Source organism: Haliotis cracherodii, unplaced genomic scaffold (assembly GCF_022045235.1).
Source record: "Haliotis cracherodii isolate W230 unplaced genomic scaffold, xgHalCrac1.p SCAF_17, whole genome shotgun sequence".
NCBI classification, from domain to species: Eukaryota; Metazoa; Mollusca; class Gastropoda; order Lepetellida; family Haliotidae; genus Haliotis; species Haliotis cracherodii.
Window position 1 is genome coordinate 5046209 of NW_027266272.1, and position 21862 is coordinate 5068070.

The 21862-nt window shown below is 41.9% G+C and overlaps 1 protein-coding gene across 1 annotated transcript; it reads left to right on the forward strand.

The window, feature by feature from the left end:
- Nucleotides 1–1086: 1086 nt before the first annotated feature.
- LOC139464266 (lanC-like protein 2) lies at nucleotides 1087–20421 on the forward strand. Its single transcript, XM_071245789.1, has 9 exons — nucleotides 1087–1176; nucleotides 3321–3429; nucleotides 6269–6485; nucleotides 8607–8751; nucleotides 9051–9191; nucleotides 12195–12380; nucleotides 13053–13229; nucleotides 15459–15531; nucleotides 17688–20421. Exons 1-9 carry the CDS (start codon nucleotides 1105–1107, stop codon nucleotides 17762–17764), a joined length of 1197 nt encoding a protein of 398 aa, XP_071101890.1. The 5' UTR covers nucleotides 1087–1104; the 3' UTR covers nucleotides 17765–20421.
- The last annotated feature ends 1441 nt before the right edge of the window (nucleotides 20422–21862 follow it).

Below are 21862 nucleotides of genomic sequence, written 5' to 3' on the forward strand. Positions count from 1 at the left end.
TACCATGCCTTGTCTGATATTTTCACTGGCATAACTTCTTACATAACTTGATAAATATGGTACTTCACTACATTATAATTTTTTCTGTGTTCTATCAAATTGACGTTTGATTGCATTTCGTCTTGAACGAAAACTATCGCATTGGCAACCTCTTAATGCCATAAGCAAACTGTAGACGGCATTGCATTTATTTATTATGTGAGCGTTGACTAGTGACGATTACATTATATTTTCACAGTAAAACATTATTACTACTGTGACGTGAAAGTGGTTTATTAAAATGATATAATCGTTATTATGTCCGCACAACATCGAAAGTAAAAGTACTGTGCACAGTTGAATAAATTACTAACTCTCTGTTATGTTTTATCCTGGAATAACCTAACGATACTCCATCATAAACATAAATTCATTTAAACTATAAGTATATAATGCCATTGTATAAAATAACAAATATATGTTTCACAGAAATATTGTTAGTGGACTGCGTCGACGAAGACCAAGTGACCTGAGTTTTCGCTTCAGCGTTCTTACACTACAAACATATTATATCTTCTATAAATTATTATGAGAGATAATGTTGAAACGGCTGTAAACATTTATACGATTTTCTCTTAATCTGATTTTGGGGGGTGGGGGTGGGGTGGGTTTGTAATTTAGGTTAATCCATCAACACAAATTCACTCCATGCAGTAATTGTTTGATGGTTGTTGTTTTCTGGGTGTTTTTTTATAAAACAGATCCAATTATTGTTTTGATTTTTTTCTTTTAAAATAAGATCCAGAGAGACCATTCAGATTAAATTGAAGTTGATCTAATTAGTTTTTCCAAAGCCTAATTCGTTAGTTTCACTTTTATATTCACGTCATGTTTCTTCTTTAAACCTAAAGCATTTGGAGATCTAGATCTGCATGACCAGCTTTATGATATTTCGTTTCTTATGTTTCAGGAAGTTCAATTTTATTTGTATTTTTCATTTCACTTAATCGCATGTAATTCGATTCCGTATGTATTAAGAATAGCTTTTAGTATCACCCACCGGATGTTTTGCCGGACACGTGCTGTCAAATGTCAACAGATCCAGCTGACAACACGTTCCGGGCGATGTCAGACAGAGCCTTTCGCAACCCCTTCCCGGATTACGACGGAGAGAGTGTCCTGACTGAGGAGGGAAAGGTGACGACATAACAACCAGCTCATAATCAGCTGATAATAGAGATAGCCATATAATTTAGCGACCACACGTACAGCATTTGACGAGGCCCCAGCTACATTATCGTGTCTCTTCGATCCTTGGAGTTAGGTGTGTTAGGGTAGCTAACCTCCAACTCAACCCTTAGCCCGTGGGCCCCTTCCCGATCAAGCACGTACCCCTTCACGATAATGGTGCTTGACAGGCCTTTACGACCAGTGAAGATCCGGTGTAGAATAGGTCTTCAGCAACCCATGCTTGCTGTAAAAGGCAACTATGCTTGTCGTTAGAGCGACTAATGGGATCGTTTGGTCTGGCCAATTGCTTGGATTGATGCTCATGATATTAATCACTGGATAGTCTGGTGCAGGCTCTACTATTTACAGACCGACGTCATATACCTGAACTATTGCTGAGTGCGGCGTTAAACAACAAACCAACCAAAACAACAGGCCTTTACGATACATGTTTCATTGTGATAGTGTTAGCTATCTCACCTCTTTTGATGTATAGAATAATGTGGCTACTACACAAGTGCACATATTTGTAAACACACGGGTGATGAACACTCAGTATGCATGCAAGCACCAATAATTTGTAGCAGCGTCCACCCAGCAAACAATTCTACGTTGTGACAACGTTGACTTTTCGTTGCTACGTTGTGATGTTACTGTAGACTCCAAGATTGGTTGCTACAACGTTGTGCGTAACCCTAAATACAACCAAATCAAGATGTCACAACGTCTATTTTACATTGTTACAGCGTTTAACGAAATCATTGCGACAACGTATGTCTGGCATACATATGGGTGACACTACATCCAATCAGATCATGCGTTCACTGAAGTTGACTTTACTCAAACATATACAAGTCAAAAGGAATGCGTGCATGGTCAGAAAGAAATGTGAAAATAAGGGATTTGTAGTGTAACCACTGCGCTATAGTGAGTTTTTGTCATTAAACAATATATCACGTGACTAACGACAGGTTCGGTAGTACTGTGGGTACCCGGGTCCTACTCAGGACCCACCCGACCCGAGTACCTGAGTTACCTGTCCCAGCCCTATCAGGTACTGAGCAATACTTTCTGAAAACTGAATTCACTTTTAGAACCCTATCCATGTAACAGCTAGTCAATGAAATGCACTCTCTTTTGGCAGAGTACCTAGGCATAGTTTGAAATATGGCCAAGAAAAAAACCAAAATGTTTTGAATTACTTGTACAAATTGGTCATGTAATATTTATTTTCCAAAACAATTTTCAAGGCTATATGCAACTTGTTCACAATGTTTCAACACAATTTAAAGATATTTGATTTTCCCTTGAATTTGCAAAATAAAAGCCATCAGACAATAAGCCCTGGACAAATTGAAACATTTAGATTTTCTTGGCCTTACCCCATACATTCAGCATTGAGAATAACACTGAGACAAGCAGAATAGTCAACATGGCCTATGCATCTGATGTCCTATGATCTATTTCCTTGATACACTAAAAAATATGATGACAGCAACGAAATGACAATAGAATTCTGGTTGAGGTGACCTTTATTTATTTGTTAAATGATAAGTCAGAACTTGGGCTGAGTGGCTGAGGAGCCTTTTCAGTCCTCAAATGAAGTCAGAAGACCTTATCACAGGGATGATCTTCAACTGTATCCATGGTCTCTCCTTATGCCTTGGTAACTGAATAAAACAATGACACAAATATAATAAAAAGACAAGGCAAAGGGCAAGCTTTTAACATTGAATTGGCTCACTGATACCCCAACCTCGACTCCATCATATTTCTTAGTTCAAAACATAAAAGAAGCAATATTTTCTCAGAAAATCCACATACCAAAATCAAGCTTTGCACTGCACCTCTCCTATAAGTATAGAAAGTGTTAATTAGCTTTGAATATTTGAATTTGACATTGTAATATTCAATATTTGACATTTATCTGGGACCACGATTTTTTACCTGCAAAGGCCACAATAACAGGCCCTGGGACCCAAAAATAAATAACCCATGGAGGAGGATAGTGCTTATGATTTTCATTTTATTCTGCTGTTGTGAAATTTGATGTCAGTAGAACGTAACCAGAACGGAACCGAAACAGTAATAAAAAATGTGACTTGTTCCAGCTACCTGAGTCCTTCTTGAAGCAGGTGAGGGGCAAGATTGACGAGCTGCTCTCACGTGTGGAGGCTGCAGGGCCCGAGGAGGAGGACAGTGTCTACGTTGGGGGAGCAGGTAACAGTACCGTCAGTTTGTAATATTTATTAAACGAATCATCAATGCATCCAAATGTTTGGTAACCTTGATTTGTCATAAAGTCGCTAAGTGTCATGATATGCAGCGATGCAGCAAATCTCGTAAGAAACGCGGAAAATCAAGTTTTTTAAAACAGTAGTCCTTGTAAAAATATAATCAAAGATTTTAAAAAAATACTCTAAAAAAACAGACAACCATCGGGGATTGTCCTGTTTTTGATCAGAGCTTTCAGCATCATATATGCATTTATTATTATTGCGAGTATTATACTTTATGTGGTATGGAGTCAGTTTGATCCCTACTTGCAGTACCTGGACACCAAATCCCCTGTTACCAAGCACTACCAGTTTACCCACGAAAGGTCTCAATAATTGGGTAAAAATAATTCTGATTTGGGATTGTTTTACCGGTGCCCTGGCAACAAATTATTTTGATACACATATAAACGAACCTGATCATCCGTACACTTAAGTTGACTGAAGCTTTATCTTTACTCAAACAGCATCTTCTTTTGATGAAACAAGCAGCCTTCATGTCTATCTCTGCTCGTACACGAACCATCAGGCGACTTAACTTCAAAGGAAGAGCTGGGATAAGGCCAATTTTAAAATGTCAAATCTTAAAGTTGCTAAAACGCGTTCTTCCTTTTACATGATGCTTTGGTCTTCTGACATGGTCAAATACATATGCATGGCTAAGATGAGTGAAAAAACCCTGATTTTTCAAAACTTCAAATTAGGGCTGGGGCGGGTAACTTGGGTACTCGGGTCTGGTGGTTCCTGCGTAGGACCCAGATACTCACAGGACTACCCGGACCTGTAGTTAGTCATATGATATATTGTTTAATGGCAACATTATCTAGAACTTCCACAGTTACACTATAAGTGACTAATGTTTGCATTTCTTTCTGACTCTGCACACATTCCTTCTGACTGTATATGTTTGAATAGAGATAAAACTTCAGTCAACTTCAGTATGCAGTACCAGATCGTTTTATACGAGTATTTAAATACATTTTGCCAGGCCTACGGTGAAACTATTCCCAATTGGACATTTGAACCTATTTCTTGAGACCAAAGCGGATACCCGGGTAGGGTGGGGTAATAGGGGGATGGGTACCCGGGTAGTAAATTTGGACTCATCCCAGCCCAACTTCTAATGGAAACTAAGTTTGTGATCTATGAGTAACTTTACCCAATGCTTGTACTGTTATCTACAGTTCTTATGAGACCCGTGAAGATCCCGGGGTAGAAAAGGTCTTCAGCAACCCATGCATGCCGTAAAAGGTGACTATGCTTGTCGTAAAAGGTGACTATGCTTGTCGTAAGAGGTGACTAAAGAGATCGGGTGGTCAGACTCGCTGACTTGGTTGATGCATGTCATCGTATCCCAATTGTGTGGATCGATACTCATGATAACAATCCCTGGATTGTCTGATCCAGACGTTATTATTTACTGACTGCCATCATATAGCTGGAATATTGCTGAGTGTGGTGTCAAACAACAGACAAACATTTCCTATGATAATCACCATGGAGCAAAGACTTGTTCATGTTTAAATGATTCCTGAAAACCTTGAAGATCAGTCAATGAGTCTGACCACCTGATCCATTTAGTTACAACAAGCTTAGGTTACTCGACACCTATATTTTACCCTATGTTTAATACAACTCCAGTTTCCACCCTTGCCGAGCTAGGTTGCAATTACGGAGTGATGTTTTGGCTTGACTAACGAGGCTATGCATAGTCCAATTAAAATTGCGTAACAAAATCGACATCCGGTGTGTACAGATTTTAGTTGATTGCAGGTTTTGACAAGCATGTGTACTGTCAACTCGGCATAAACAAATTCTTTTTTAAATCTTTTCATGTTTTTAATCAAGGTGCTTAAGTGATTTGATGCACTTCACGGAGTAAGACCCGTTTTATCACATTATAGATCTTGAATATCGGTCAGATCATCTTGACTGGGTGATGCCATTTTGCTTGAAGCAAATGCAAGTGATATGAGAGGTGGAATCTGATTGGTCAATAGGGGGGACATAGAAGGGACATCACTGGTAATAGCCACTGGTGGCGCTAAGATCAAGCCCAGACATTCCAGCCTAGTTTGGCATGGGTGGAAACTGGACTTTTTTTCTTCTTTTTTTAATATTTTTTATTCAATTCAGTATATGACATTACAGAGTGGAAACTGGACATTGCACCTTCGAAAGCAAGGTTGTCAATTTTCTTTTTAAAACTGCTGCACATGTTAGAAATAGGGTGTTGACTAATCTCAGATCAGAGGCCTTGTTAATTTCAAACACTGCTGTGGCCTTGCATGTTGAGACTACTGCTACTTTGCTGTACAAGAAGGGTATTCCTGGTCACACGCTACTTTAAGTCTTCTAGCCAAGAGGTATCACTCCATGATTTCCTTTAAGTTACTGGAGTAACATTATAATGCAGACAAGGGCTGGGACGAGTCAAAATTTACTACCCGGGTACCCGACCCCCATAAAATGATCTGGTCTTCCAACACTGAATTTGACTGAAGCTGTATCTTTACTCAAAACATAATAAAGTCTGAAGGAATGTACCTGTTGTCCGAAAGATATCCTAACATTAGCGATTTGTAGGTAACAATGGAGTTTTAGTACTGATTTTTTTCTCCTTAAACAGTTTATCACGTGACTAACCACGGGTCCGGGTAGTCCTGTGGGTACCTGGGTTCTACTCAGTAACAACCCGACCCCGGTACCTGAGCTACCCGTCCCAGCCCTCGTACATACCTGTTGGATGTGTAGACAGTAGGAATCAGTAACTGTCTTTGCAGGTAGGGCAGCTCTATACCTCCACCTGCACACAACGGTTGGTGATGGGAAGGGAGAGGAATACCTCCAGAAGGCTCTTGCCAACCTACAGCGCCCCCTGTCTTCCCTCAAGGGGAGGAAACTCTCCTTCCTGTGTGGTGATGCAGGTCCACTGGCCCTTGGTGCTATAACGTACAGTAAACTAGGCCAGGCTAAGAAGAGTCAAGAGTGTTTAGAGAGGTGATGATGATGATGATGATGATGATGATGATGATGATCAGTGCTTCAGATGAACTGGGTGTCTGTGTTAAGTATGCAAACGAAATCCCCCTCACCCAATTGATTTTTTATCTTGTGAATTTTTACCCAATATTGAACATATATCCAATAGCTCAATAGTTCGGCAAGGGTGGAAACTGGACTTTTAAAGTCAGTTAACTCTCTTGCCTCGGGAAGATGACTTTAAGTCAGTCTGTCAACAATATGAAGCACTGCAACTGGGGCAGTGTTTGAAAATAGTGCCTGCCCATGCCATCTCATGTCAGAACATAGTTACAAATCTGTATGGATCCTTTTGACCTACAGCAAATTTACGTGTCGATTTTTTATCACAATAATCTGAAGTTCCTGAAATGAGGGCCTGAAGAATTAAGTATTTGCCTGCAGTTTCTAAAGTCTGGGGGCCAGATTGCAGCCGGGCGTTGTTTTTTGTATTTCAAACACTAAGCATGAAGTAGGGTGAGGGGAGGGGAGGTGAGGTGAAATCATCTCAAGGCCGTTCATAAAAATGCTGGCATCACATGTGCTTTGTGTGACATATGTTTTTCTTCTATGTCCAACTGCTTTATTCTAATGCTGCTAGGTGGATTAATAATCAAAATCATCAATAAATGTTATAGCAAATTGGATTCACCATCGTGATCAGTAATATTTGCATAGTCAGATCCATCTGTTCAGATATCCCAGAGAACTGAAACAAACTGTCACAAAATGTTCAAATAACTTATGACATATTACAAAATACCAAGAAACGTATTGTGTCATTTGCAACTATGGTGTAAAGACAAAACAGCTTGTTGGGGGGGGTCACGGGTGGCCCAGTCCTCTAAGGCGCTGCGATTCATTTGCAAAGTTGCGTCCATTGGGCACACCAGAAACCTATGATTGTGGGTTTGAATCCCGGTTTGCCCCGATTATGTTTCTAGGTTTGTCAGCACCATACCTGTGCTCGTGGGTTTCACCGAAGTGGTAAATGTCTGAGACCTGCATCACTTCGGGCTTTCCTCCCACATTAAACTGACACGCCGTGATATAACTGGAATACTGTTAAATGCGGCGTTAAACCCAACTCACTCACTCACTTGTTGGGCACACCGTCAACACTGAGGTTTAATATTACTGAATGAAGGTGAGCTTCTGTACCTGTGCTCTGGGTATGTATCAACTCATGAGTATTCAGAAATACTCTATTCCAGGACTCCAACTATAATGTAGACGTGTCACAATATATGATACGTCCTAGTACATTATTGAGCCATTAGAGGTGTCACACTATACAATGACATCCCTAGTACAATATAGAGGTGTCATAACATACGATGACATCCCTCCTGCAATGTAGAGGTGTCATAACATACGATGACATCCCTAGTACAATGTAGAGGTGTCATAACATACGATGACATCCCTCCTGCAATGTAGAGGTGTCATAACATACGATGACATCCCTAGTACAATGTAGAGGTGTCATAACATACGATGATATCCCTAGTACAATATAGAGGTGTCATAACATACGATGACATCCCTCCTGCAATGTAGAGGTGTCATAACATACGATGACATCCCTAGTACAATGTAGAGGTGTCATAACATACGATGACATCCCTAGTACAATGTAGAGGTGTCATAACATATGATGACATCCCTAGTACAATATAGAGGTGTCACACTATACAGTGACATCCCTAGTACAATGTAGAGGTGTCACACTATAAAGTGACATCCCTAGTACAATGTAGAGATGTCACACTATACAGTGACATCCCTAGTACAATGTAGAGGTGTCACACTATACAGTGACATCCCTAGTACAATGTAGAGGTGTCACACTATACAGTGACATCCCTAGTACAATGTAGAGGTGTCACACTATACAGTGACATCCCTAGTACAATGTAGAGGTGTCACACTATACAGTGACATCCCTAGTACAATGAAGAGGTGTCACACTATACAGTGACATCCCTAGTACAATGTAGAGGTGTCATAACATATGATGACATTCCTAGTACAATATAGAGGTGTCATAACATACGATGACATCCATAGTCAAATGAGAACATATTACCTCTGTCACAGATTGGAGTTTCTCCACAGCAAGGTGCTAAATGATGCATCCATGCCAGATGAAATGCTGTTTGGTCGCACCGGATACCTCTATGCTTTGTTGCTCATCAGAAGAGAGTTGGGGCCGGACTTTGTCAACTCAGAGATTATTTCCAAGGTGAGATTATACCCGATGCATCCTAGAAGATGTAGCGAGAGTTGTAATAATTTGTAATTTTTGTGTTAATCTCATGTAAAGTCTTCTCAAAAGTTGTCGATAAACCCTGCCTGCATGGATAGATGCTCATAATATCAATCACTGGTTTGTCTGGTCCAGACTGGATTATACTTACAGCCATTGTCAGAAAGCCGTTATATTGCCAGGTGCAGAATTACCCAACAAACACACAATTCTATCCTGGCACACTGTGCAGTTATCAGAAAGAAGTTGTTACTTTCAATGTATGTAACCCACAGGTCGTCCAAGCAGTGCTGGACTCGGGTCAGAGGATGTCCAAGGATCAGGGTTGGTCTCACCCCTTGATGTACGCCTGGCATGACAAGCACTATCTGGGATCTGCCCATGGCTTGGCCGGAATATTCTACATGCTCATGCAGGTGATGTGAAACGACGTGTTCAAGACGCACTTACCGTATTTGACGTAATAGGCGCCCAGGGTACTCTCAAAATTAGAAACAAGAGGCTCTTATTAGAAAATTACTTTGGTGAAAAAAAAAAAGGAGTTGAATGATCGCAAATTTCATGGTTTATGCTGACAGCCTGAAATCTTTATATACGGTAGATATATTTTTCACGAATAAATAAGTCTTGTGTACATTGATCAATCGGAAGGGGTGCTAATTGGTATTGTTCACTAGCCATTATAATAGCAAATATTGCCGTGGGCGCTTATAAGAGCAGGGCAATTGTTACGTCGAATATGGTATAAAGCGACGTGCATGCACATGTGTAGCTGGTTGTACTGGTCTGGGAAAAATGACAGCTTTATAGTGCTTACCCACTGAGATACCATGCAGCAGTTTTTGGATACCCCACTCATGTACAATATACTGACTGCAAACCGACCCAGTCCTTGATGTTGTCTGCATAATGTCGAGCACCGGGCAAGGTGATAATAAGTGCTGTCTGGGGTATGGCACAGTTTAGGATTCACAAGCGACCAGTTCCCCGGGCAGACACTCCATCCACTACTCCATGGAGGTGGTCTCATGCTCATGCACATATACTGACAGCCAAAAGAAACTCTACCACTTCAAAAATGAAATTACGAAAATTTTGAAACACAAGTTCAAACTAAATGAATGCAAAATACATCGACAAAACCCAGAACAGTCTCATTAAAATAAGATCTTAGTTTTCACTACCGCTACAGCTAAACAAAGATCTGAGGACATCCCGTTGCATCAGTCCCTGCTTAGGCGACATGGTTAGTCGACAGACAGTGGCCAGGCGACTTAGGACTCAAGGAGTTAGGGCTGAGAGACCTTACAGAGGACAGTTATTGACAGCACAACATCAAGATTGAGATGGGCCACAACTGTACGTCATGGCAACAATGTGACTGGCAGAGGGTCGTCTTCACTGATGAAAGCCGGTTCTGTTTGAGCTGATGGAAGAAGGCGTGTTTTCCACCAAAGAGGACAATGAATGACACCGTGTTGCATTCAGAGTTCTTGCCATGTGGTGTAGGGGGAGTATGGTGTTGGGAGGAATTTGTGGGCAAGGGAGAACACCACTGGTCATCATTAATTTGACAGCTGCCCGTTATATGGCTGACACCCTTCATCCGAGTGGGGGCGGTCGGGTAGCCTTGTGGTTAAAGCGTTCGCTCGTCAAGCTGAAGACCCGGGTTCGATTCCTGACATGGGTACGATGTGTGAAGCCCATTTCTGGTGTCCTTCACCATGATATTGCAAGAATGTTGCTGAAAGCGGCGTAAAACCATACTCACTCACTCATTTCGTCCGATTGTCCAACCATTTCTACAACAGCTGATACTCAGTGTCCTATATCAGCATGACAATGCCAGACCTCATACAGCCAGATTCGCCCACAACTCCCTTGCAACCAACACCGTCAACATGTTGCCGTGGCCTGCACGCTCCCTGACATCTCCCCCATAGAACACCTCTGGGATGTCATGGATCGTGTTAACAGCAACCACAGCACAATCGGTCCACCCCAATGTTTCAGGGCTACTTCTTGTCCCTTTTATGAGGTGAATCAGTTATGGATCTCCCACCAGGCCCTCCCAAGAACAATGGCAACGTATCCCACGTGACGTCATCAGATGACTAACTTTTTCTGTGTGCGGAGAGTTTTTTCGTGTCTTGTAGCAGGGGTTGGTTAAACGCACTATTAGTGTGCCAAGTCATTGAACTTGAACAATTTTAAATGTGTGTGCTCATTGTCCATTTCGTTGAAACGTTGTTTTTGCTACCCCAACTCAATTCAGGCAACTGTCATGCCAATATGGGATGCTGTATGACTGTCATTTTAAATGTTGATTTTATAGCGGCCATAAAGTTTTCGAGTCCCATTATCGTGGTATTCGAACCACGGACCTTCTGATCCGGGGTCGGACGCCTTGTCCACATGACCAAAGAGGTTAACCCCGTCAGCAAGCTGACAAGGTAAGGATGTCATCTGTGGGATGACTCCACGTCCTGCTACATATTCATTGAGATTTTGATCTTTGCAATACATTTTACTTCATGCATCTATCTTTTGTGGTTTTTAAACCTTTGGTAAAGTTTCCTTTGACCCCCAGTATATGATCAGCGTTGATGTTTCACCCATCTCCAGTGTAAGGGTGCTTTATGTGCGTACTTGATCAGGCCAGACATCCAGAAAGAAAATAGGCAAGTTGTCCACCATGTTAACATGACCCATGTGGATTCCAGGTAAGAATTTAGGTCCCCAGCAACCTATGACCGTTTGCAAGATGGACTCGGTGACTTGGTTGATTGCATGTCATCTATCCTACTTCTGTGGATTGATACTCGTGTTGTCAATCACTGGATTGTCTGGTCTAGACTCTATTTGTTACAGGCAGCCATCATTTAGCTGAAATATTGCTGAGCGCAGCGTTGAACAACAAACAAACAAAAGAAGGATGTTTTAAACATCATCAAAAGGACAAGGTAAGATAAGGGCCCTTCCTGGTCTGCAGGATCTCCTAATTTAAGAGACCCATGAAGATTCCAGGGTAGAATAGGTCTTCAGCAACCCATGCTTGCCGTAAAAGGCGACTATGCTTGTTGTAATAGGGGACTAATGGGATCGGGTGGTCAGACTCACTGACTTGGTTGATACATGTCATCGATCCCAATTGCTTGGATCGATGCTCATGATGTCAATCACTGGATTGTCTGGTCCAGACTCGATTATTTACAGATCGCCGTCATATAGCTGGAATATTGCTGGGTGCGGCGTTAAACAACAAACCAACCAACCTAATTCAAGAATTGAGCAAAATGCTTCAAACTTTTATGCATAATTTTTCTGATAATGTTCGCTCCAATTCAGAATTAGATTTGAGTCACTTACAAGTGAAGGCCCTCCCTTCACCTCCCTCAGCCTTGCCCCTTCGTCTGCAGGTGAAAGATGCCAGTATGAGCAGTGCCCTGACGACACTGGTTAAACCCAGCATCGAATACATGCTGACACTTCGCTTCCCATCCGGAAACTGTCCCTCCTCAATCGGAAGTAGTTCCGGCGACAAACTAGTCCACTGGTGTCACGGAGCCCCCGGATGGATTCACATGTTTTTACTTGCTTACAAGGTACATTTAGACTGAAAACAGTGTGTTTGCAGTTTGCAAACTCAGATTATTGTGCATGGTCTCCCCTGAAAATGTGCTGAGTTCTTCTCATTGCAATGCAAACTGTATGGGGATTGTGTCTTGTTTGTAATGTGTGTGGCTGTTTCTATTTAAAGTGTGTACATAGTCCATAGTCTGGTTGCTCTCTGATGGTTTCCTGTTGTAGCCTTGAATTGGTCTTCAGCAACACGTGCTTGTCGTAACGACGGCTAATGGGATCAGGTAGTCAGACTCACTGACTTGGTTGATGGATGTCATCGTGGGTTTGGCCTTGGCGCAATGTGCCTTTAGACATATATTGATATTCCTATAAAGACTGAACGTTTCAGGAAAGAACATAGATCCCCAGCAACCTATGCTTGTTGTAAACGTTTACTAGTTGGACTCGGTGACTTGGTTCATTGCATGTCATGGTATCCCACCAAATTAGTGGATTGATGCTCATGATGTCAATCACTGGATTGTCTGGTACAGACTCGATTATTTTCAGCCCGCTATCATACAGCTGAATATTCCTGAGTGCAGCGTTAAACAACAAATAATACAAACCATCGATAAAGCAGCTGATGGGGTGTCTGTGTAAATGATTAACACATTCTGTCAATAACATCATCTGTGGATATGTTGATCCAGACATTCGGGGATGAGCGGTACCTGGAGGCGGCCCAGGACTGTGCTGATGTCATCTGGAAGCGAGGTCTGCTCAAGAAAGGATACGGGATCTGTCACGGAACAGCCGGAAATGCCTACTCGTTCCTGGCAATGTTTAAACTTACCAAGGACCAGAAATACTTGTACTGGGCCTGCAAGGTGAGGGTTGGACATATAGTAGTTTCAAATATTTGACTTTGTGAGTTTGGTATTATACCGATTGAACCGGATTTTTCACACACACAAATTTGTATGAGTCTTTATAGGCATTTAGAAGTCGGATGTGAACACACAGGCTCAGGGTACAAAGGCTCTCACACATGGTATATCACATTATATACCCCTGAGATCAGTTGACAACTTATTTATCTCACCAACATTTATTCATACAGACCTGGAATATGTGTCCGAAGTTTCACTGAGTTAAAAGCTTTGATTCAGCCATTTTGACAGCTGGCAGATGACGCAAGCAAACTGAGTTACTGCCCTTTGCCCAGTGCATTCAGATAAACATCGGTTCATTTCATTCAAAGATACTTATGTGAGATCAGCAAGTTACCTAAGGTGTGTTCCAATTGATTTCTCTGGGGGTATGTGAGCGGATTACATGGAAAATAATTGCCCAATCCTTTACCAATCAGAAGCTAGTATTTCAATGTAAGGTGAGATAAGGAGTATTATTATGAATAACAACTTCTTTATCATACATCCACAATGTTTCAGAGATACTTCTTGTCCCTTGAGGCGAATCAGTTATGGATCTCTCACCTGATAAAGGGGCAAAAAGAAATGGTTTTAAGCTGCTTTTAGCAGTATTCCATCAATATCACAGCGGGGGACACCAGAAGGATGCTTCACACATTGTACCCATGTGGGTAGGATAAAGAAGTTCTTATCCAATATAATACTCCCTGTCAAAGTCGGTAAAACTAGAAATGGAACAGTGTGAAGTAAGGTGAAATTGGGCTTAACATCGCGTCCAAGATCATTGCACCTATATATGTGTGCATGCTAGGGCTGAGACGAGTCTCCAAATTTACTACCCGGGTACCCACCACCCTACTACCCGACCCTACCCGGGTACCCACAGTAGGTCTCAGGAGATGTCTCAAAATGTCCGATTGGGAACATTTTTAGCATAGCCCTGGCAAAACATATTTAGATATATGTATTAAACAGTTTGGTCATCCATACACTGAAGTTGAATTAAGTTATATCTTTATTCAACCATATGAAAAATCAGAAGGAATGGGTGCATAGTCAGAAAGAAATGCGAACATTAGTGACTTTAGTGTTAACATAGAGTTCTTGACAATTTTTGTCATTAAACAATATATCACGTGACTAGCCACGGATCCGGGTAGTCATGTGGGTACCCGGGTCCTACTCAGTACCCACCGGACCCGGGTACCCAAGTTACCCGTCCTGACTAGTGCGTGCGTGTGCATGTACTAGTCCAGATTGATGCCAATTTATAGTGCTTGCCCACTGAGATACCATGCCGCAGTTTAACATGAATACCCCACTCAGACACAGTACACTGACTCCGAGCTGAACAGTCCAGTTTTTTAGGCCTTAAAGCCAAGCGCCTGACAGGGTAACAAGAAGTACCATATTTTAACATCTTTTGGTATGACGCGTGACTACTATACCATGGAGGCAGTCCAGTGTGAAGTAGGAATATTTCATCTGACTATGTTTTATTAGTCTTTCTTCAAGTACAGAAAGAGGGTGGACACATTGATTGTCTTCATTTGTACTTTGATCTGTAGCAGGTACTTTGAGACAATAAAATGACGTGAGGCAGGGTGTGTGGTAGTGAGGCGGAGAGAGTGGTAGTGAGGGGGGGGGGGGGTTGTAGTGAGGCAGAGAGAGTGGTAGTGAGGGGGGGGGGGGGGGGTGTTTGGTAGTGAGGCAAGGGGTTGTGGTAGTGAGGCAGAGTGGGGGGGGGGGGTGTTAGTGAGGCGGGGTGTGTGGTAGTGAGGCGGAGAGAGTGGTAGTGAGGGGTTGGGGGGTTGGTAGTGAGGCGGGGGGGGTGGTAGTGAGGCAGAGAGAGTGGTAGTGAGGGGGGGATAGTGAGGCAGGAAAGGGTGGTAGTGAGGGGTTGGGGGGTTGGTAGTGAGGCGGGGGGGGGGGGGAAGGTAGTGAGGCAGAGAGAGTGGTAGTGAGGGGGTGTGTGGTGGTAGTGAGGGGGTGTGTGGTGGTAGTGAGGCAGAGAGAGTGGTAGTGAGGGGGGGGTAGTGAGGCAGGGAGGGGTGGTAGTGAGGCAAGGGGGGTGGCAGTGAGGCGGGGGGGGAGGGGGGGGGATGAACATCTACTAATGGTACCACCACAGACAACTAAAGTTCAGGTTTGTCAGATGATGAATCAGGTTGCTGTTGGTTGCAGTTTGCCGACTGGTGCTGTGACTACGGTACACACAGGTGTGGGACCCCAGACCGGCCATACTCTCTGTTCGAAGGTGAGTCTGTTTACTGCCATGTCAGTTGTACTGCACTTGGACTGGTTTGGATTGGAAATTAGAAATTTTAGGGTACTGCTGACAGAATGTTGGCTCCCAACAACCAAGCATATATATATGTAGAGGATATTTAATGTGTCCAGTGAAATATCATGTTTCTCTGATCGAGTGAAGGGGGTGGGGAAGGGGGGGATATTTACACGAGTGAAAATATCTCCTTTTCCCCCATCACAAGATGAGAGAATTATGATATTTCACGAGACACATGGAATATCCTATTTATTATATACTTTTTGTGTTGTTGTCTCCTGGAAAATTAATTTATTTCATTAACACACAGGAACAGATCGCCACCCCATGTATTTGCGACTAAAAAAGTAGTTTTGTGTTTGCAAAATCATACAAAATATAAACAAAAGTAAAAAAAAATATTTAGGGTTGCAAAAATTCTGCATTGTACATACAGATATGATTATATACAAAATCAACTTTAATAAAACATATTCTTGAAAACTTTTAGACCTGCTGCTCAAGTAACAAAAATGGCGCTTTGCTAAACAGTCGGTCTCGATTGACGAGTTAAATGAGAAATTTACAGTTTATAGCGGAACATTTTCAAGAGAATAACAAATGCCATGAAGTAATATTAACTCCATTAATTACCATCCGTCATTATTTTGCCTTGTCAATGTGGAACTAACATAAAATGGAAGTTAACAGTTTGTGAATGCGCCAGACACATACGATAAAGGGAGACACTTTGAGGGGAGGTCACTCTTTTATGACACTAGTTCCGTCAAAGTGTTATATTCACAGCAGTGAAATATCAAGTGTTATGTTCACTACAGTAAACTATCAAATGTTATGTTCACTGCAATGAAAATATCATTTTTCTTAACTTCTGAGAACACTGAAGTATATATTAAAAATGGTCAGTACTTCAGTTCAGTGACATCATGTTTGGTTAATGTGAAACTCGGGTATGGTGCTGACGAATCTACTAACATTCTGGGATTCAAACCAGTTCTGGAAGTCACTATATGGCTGAAATAAGGCAGATGCGACATTAATTTTATACTCACCCAATTATGAAATGATGAAGGAACTCAACTCTGTGTAGTGAATTGCTGTGACAGGACCACACGTGCTCCCAGATTTGGATACAGAAAACCCCGAGCTGTAACAATGTATTAGTTAAACTATCACAGTGCAAGAGTTGCGTCACTTTGTTACGCCAGTAACCCATGATTGTGGGTTTGAATCCCGGTTCACCCTGATTATGTTCTAGGTTTATCAGCACCATACCTCTGTTCGTTTCACCAAAGCAGTAAATGTCTGAGACCTGCATCACTTCAGGCTTTCCTCCCAAATTTAGCTGACACGCCGTGATATAACTGGAATACTGTTCCCAGCGGCACTCACTCGCTCACTCAGTGATACCTCTCATTTGGACTTGAATCCAAATTGTCCAGTGAGGTTTCAAATGTATTCTTTAGAAGTATCAAATCATGACTGGCGTAGCATGTACTGTAAACAGGGAATTTTTTGCGACCGTTTTATTATTGCGAGTTTTGCGAACGAGACTCAATCGCAAAAATTAAAAACGCAAAAATAAGTATAAATAATACATACATACTTTATTCATTGCAACACGTCATCAAATGTTGAAATAATCAACCAGAACCACAAGTTTCTCCATAAGTTAAAAACACAAATGAATGCAGAATGGTCACACAATACATCACAAATGGCAGTGTAAACAGACCAATTAGTGTCACCTCTTCCATTTCTTACAACCTCGCTTGATTGCGTCAGTGTCCTTTGCAATTTTGTCCACACAGGAAACAAGCCATCTTGCGTGAATCGGTTTCATGACACTGGTCAACTTTCCGGCCAACTCAGATTAACTAGCTTCGGAGAGAAGCTGTCTATTGTTTGGTAATCGAGGTGTCATCTCAACACGGCAACTCGCAAAAATATCTCGTCGCAGTATTGTCTTTGGTGTGGTATTCGCAATATTTTAACGGCGCAGAAATAAAGCTGTTTACAGTATATAATTATAGATATATGAAACGAAATTCCATTCACATGACAAAACTGTTGGCACTGGTTGCACACCAAGACACCGACCATGTGTAGAGTTCTCTTGCTTCCAGGAATGTCTGGCACCATCTACTTCCTCTCCGATCTCCTGGACCCAATCAGCGCCAGATTTCCTGCATTTGAACTCTGAGGATGGAGTATACGGTCAAGGCCTAATAATGTATAGTTTGGTGTAGTCACGATCTGTTTCTACACGGAGTCGGACGTTTCTATTGCCTGCAGTCCCTTTTCACTTGCTTGTATAGTGTTGAAGGTTTGGAAGCTATGTAGACAGCCGTAGAGCTACTCATTGAGAGTAAAACGGTCTGTAAATAATCAAGTCTGCACCAAACATCTAGTGATTGATGTCATGAGCATCTATACACGCAATTTGGATACAATGACATGCATCAACCAAGTCTTACAATCCGATCCCGTTTGTGGTCTCTTACAAGAAGCATAGTCGCCTCCTACGGCACGCATGGGTTGCAGAAGACCTATTCTACCCCGGATCTTCACAGGGCGTGTACACTGTAGAAATGTGTGATTGTTGATCAATACCTCAGAGACAGGTGAATATCACCAGAGAGCAAGACATCTGGAACACACCAAGGACGCTACAGCCGACATCCAGCTTTCACAAAGTTGCATTTGAGGTTGTTTTAGGTTGTCTGTGTGCCATCGTTGATGTTGTTGTTGTTGTTTTGTTGTTTAACGCCGCACTCAGCAATATTACAGCTATATGACTGCGGTCTGTAAATAATGGAGTCTGGACCAGACAATCCAGTGATTATTATTATGAGCATAGATCCATGCAATTGAGATCGATGACATGCATCAACCAAGTCAGCGAGCCTGACCACCTGATCCCGTTAGTCGCCTTTTACGACAAGCATAGTCACCTTTTACGGCAAGTATGGGTTGCTGAAGACCTATTCTACCCCGGAATCTTCACGGGTCCCATCGTTGATGACTATATATTGGGTATATTGGATTTTATATATCCATATGTCAAGCCATGTACATCGCTCATGTGAGTTTATCTGACATGTTCCACACTTGGGGCTGCACACAAGATACAAATTAGAAGTCACCTGAAACAGCATTTCAAGCAGAGTTGTTGTTAAATAATGTCTACGCATTGGTGTAAATTAAATAGCCACTAGACTGGCCCCTTGGCAGTAAATATATATTGACACTGAAGAATGTTTAATTCTGATTGAGCCAAATACAATTCAAAACAGGCATCTAATCCCATTTGAAGTCTCGAAAAAACACTTTTCACACAAAAACTTGAAATACGTGAATAGGTCGATTTATCAATGGCCTAAATACATATAAAGAATTGCTGATTAGAACTGTATATGTTCGATAATTGAACGTTGTCAGATTTTGTGTAACTGGTACTAGCGCAAGCACACATTTCCATGTAAGTGCATTTCACCTCACCTGTCACTGGTGCCCTGTTCAAACACTTGGTCAGGACAGCTTATCAAACATGATGAAATCTATCTCAGAACACATACAACAGCACAGGCAGGCTTGTCTTTCACTCCAAAAAACGACCAGATTCAGGCATACTTCAGGGTGGTTCGGCCATGTGCAAGCAGTCTTATTTTCACCAGTAAATCATCAGGTTGATGTTGAACAGGACTACAGAATGTGAATGTGAATGTCCCCCCTGGCTTCATGCAATTTATTGACAGGACTGACACCATGAACAACTATATTGGCAGCCATGGACAGTGAAGTATATTGAGTCCAGCCTGGTGGAAGCATGGGTCATCTTCCTGAGGCAAGGGAGTTATCTGACTGTAAAATTCCAGTTTCCACCCTTGCAGAAATAGGATGGCATTTCTGGGTTGGATCATAGTAGGGTCACCAGTGTTAATTACAATCTATGTCCCATAAATCAAGACAGGACTTATTTTGCAAAGTGCATCAAATCATGTGAGCAGTTTGATTAAAAACATGAAAAAAATTAGAAAATATCAGTTAACGCCAAGATGTCGGTACACATGCTTTTAAAATCTTGCAATCAACCGAAATCTGCACTGCAGTTTACAAACCTGAATGGTGATTTTGTTACGTGAGTTCGATTGGACTATGCATAGACTTGTTTGTTGTTAGTTTGTTGTTTAATGCTGTACTCAGCAATATTCCAGCTATATGACGGCGGTCTGTAAATTATCGAGTCTGGACCAGACAATTCAGTGATTGAGATCATGAGCATCGATCCACGCAACTGGGATAGATGACATGCATCAACCAAGTCATTGGGCCTGACCACCCGATCCCCTTTAGTCGCCGTTTACGGCAAGCATTGGTTGCTGAAGACCTATTCTATCCTGCATTCTTCACGGGTCCATATGCTTGTTAGTATATACGTTTACCAATGGGAAAAGGTGAAAGACTTGCTGGCTGTTAAAGTCAGGGTTTTCTCCCAGGCTGTGACCTTGCCTTTCAAGACAAGTCCAAGGACAACAGTAGAGAAATGAACAAGGTCCGAACGACTTATAGCCTTAAAGAAGAGATGGTGATTTGAAAACCTTGGTATTTTACGTTCATGATTTTTGCAAGAAGGAGGGGGTACACTGACATTTTTGAGACGGGAATTAAAGCTTTATAACATAAAAGAGAGGGATTATGAAAGTTTTGAGACTACCCCTGTGTTCTGCAGTGCCCTTCGGCAGTTATGTTTATTGCACAGACCCCATTGTAGCAACAGGTATTGAAACACCAAACTATTACAAGATAGTTTGTTAAACAATATTTTCTCAACTTCATGACAATGTTTGCAATTATGGTGACGAGTTGGAATGGACAAATAAACAACGTTCATGCCATTTAAGACGAATTGTTGCTTTTTGATTTATATCTATTTTGCATTTTATCGTTATGATATTGCAACCAACGGAACATACGAATTACTCAGGAAATTGTTACATCTTCTCATGCCTAGATATGGGGCCAGCGCACAGGTTAATGGCTAAAATAGCTGGGGGGGGAGGGGGGGGGGGGGGGGGGTCCCAGGTGTATGAATTGGCTTCTTGTAAAGACGTTTCAAACCTGCGCACTCTTTGGACAAACGGCCCCATCTGAATACGATCTGCCATTTCCGCTGCAGTTACGGAAAAGGGGGAGATTTGCCGATGGCATACGATCGTGACATTGCCTTACAAGTGCGACAGAAACAGCTTGCCGAGCTTATTATAGTCATTACAACGTAAACTTGTTTCGTCGACGTTAGATATAATACGAATATATCGCAAAAAGAGAGCTAAAGGCGACAAAAGTTTGTTATATTGGCTTTGATTTCCCAAATACAGCGGTCTGTTTGCGTCTGTTGCATACTCGTGCATTTTGCTCTCACTGTAAGGTACATGGACATGGCCTCATTTTGTTGATAACTAACTTCTTGTTGATTGGTGGTAAAACGTAGGATACAAATCTTAAGTTGCGTTCCTCATGAAATAGATCTAAATTTTCTCTGTAAATCAGGAAAGAATATCCAACTCGGGTCGTGACCTGGATGTATGGGAATTAAGCTTGCTTCATATCGTATAAATCCGGAATAATTCAGCCATATTATTACAAGTTAAGACCGATTAACTATACTATAATGAAAGAATCGGGTGTTCTTGAACTTCTTTTGAGTAGTATACATGTCAGTGCAATAAAATTGCTGGGATTACAATGTGACCGAGACAAGCCTGTAGGAATAAGGGGTTGGTTGATTGGTTGATTTGTTGTTTAACGCCGCACTCAGCAATATTCCAGCTATATGACTGCGGTCTGTAAATAATCGAGTCTGGACCAGACAATCCAGTGATTAATATCATGAACATCGATCCACGCAATTGGGAATCGATGACATGTAGCAACCAAGTCAGCGAGCCTGACCACCCGATCCCGTCAGTCGCCTCTTACGACAAGCATAGTCACCTTTTACGGCAAGCATGGGTTCCTGAAGACCTACCCCGGAATCTTCACGCATTCAGTTCTGTACTACGATAACATCCAGTGAGAAAACCGCAATTTGTGCCCACTTTGTTAAAAAAAAGAAAATCCCTAAAATGATTCTGCAATCCATATAACGTAGACCGCACACTAAGGCCTAGTGACGTCCTGCTTCACACATTGACGAGGCTTGACACATTGTACCAATGTGGAGAATCTAACCAGGGTCGTCGGCGTGACGAGCGAACCCTTTAAACATTTGGCTACACCCCTGCCGCTTCCATGTGAG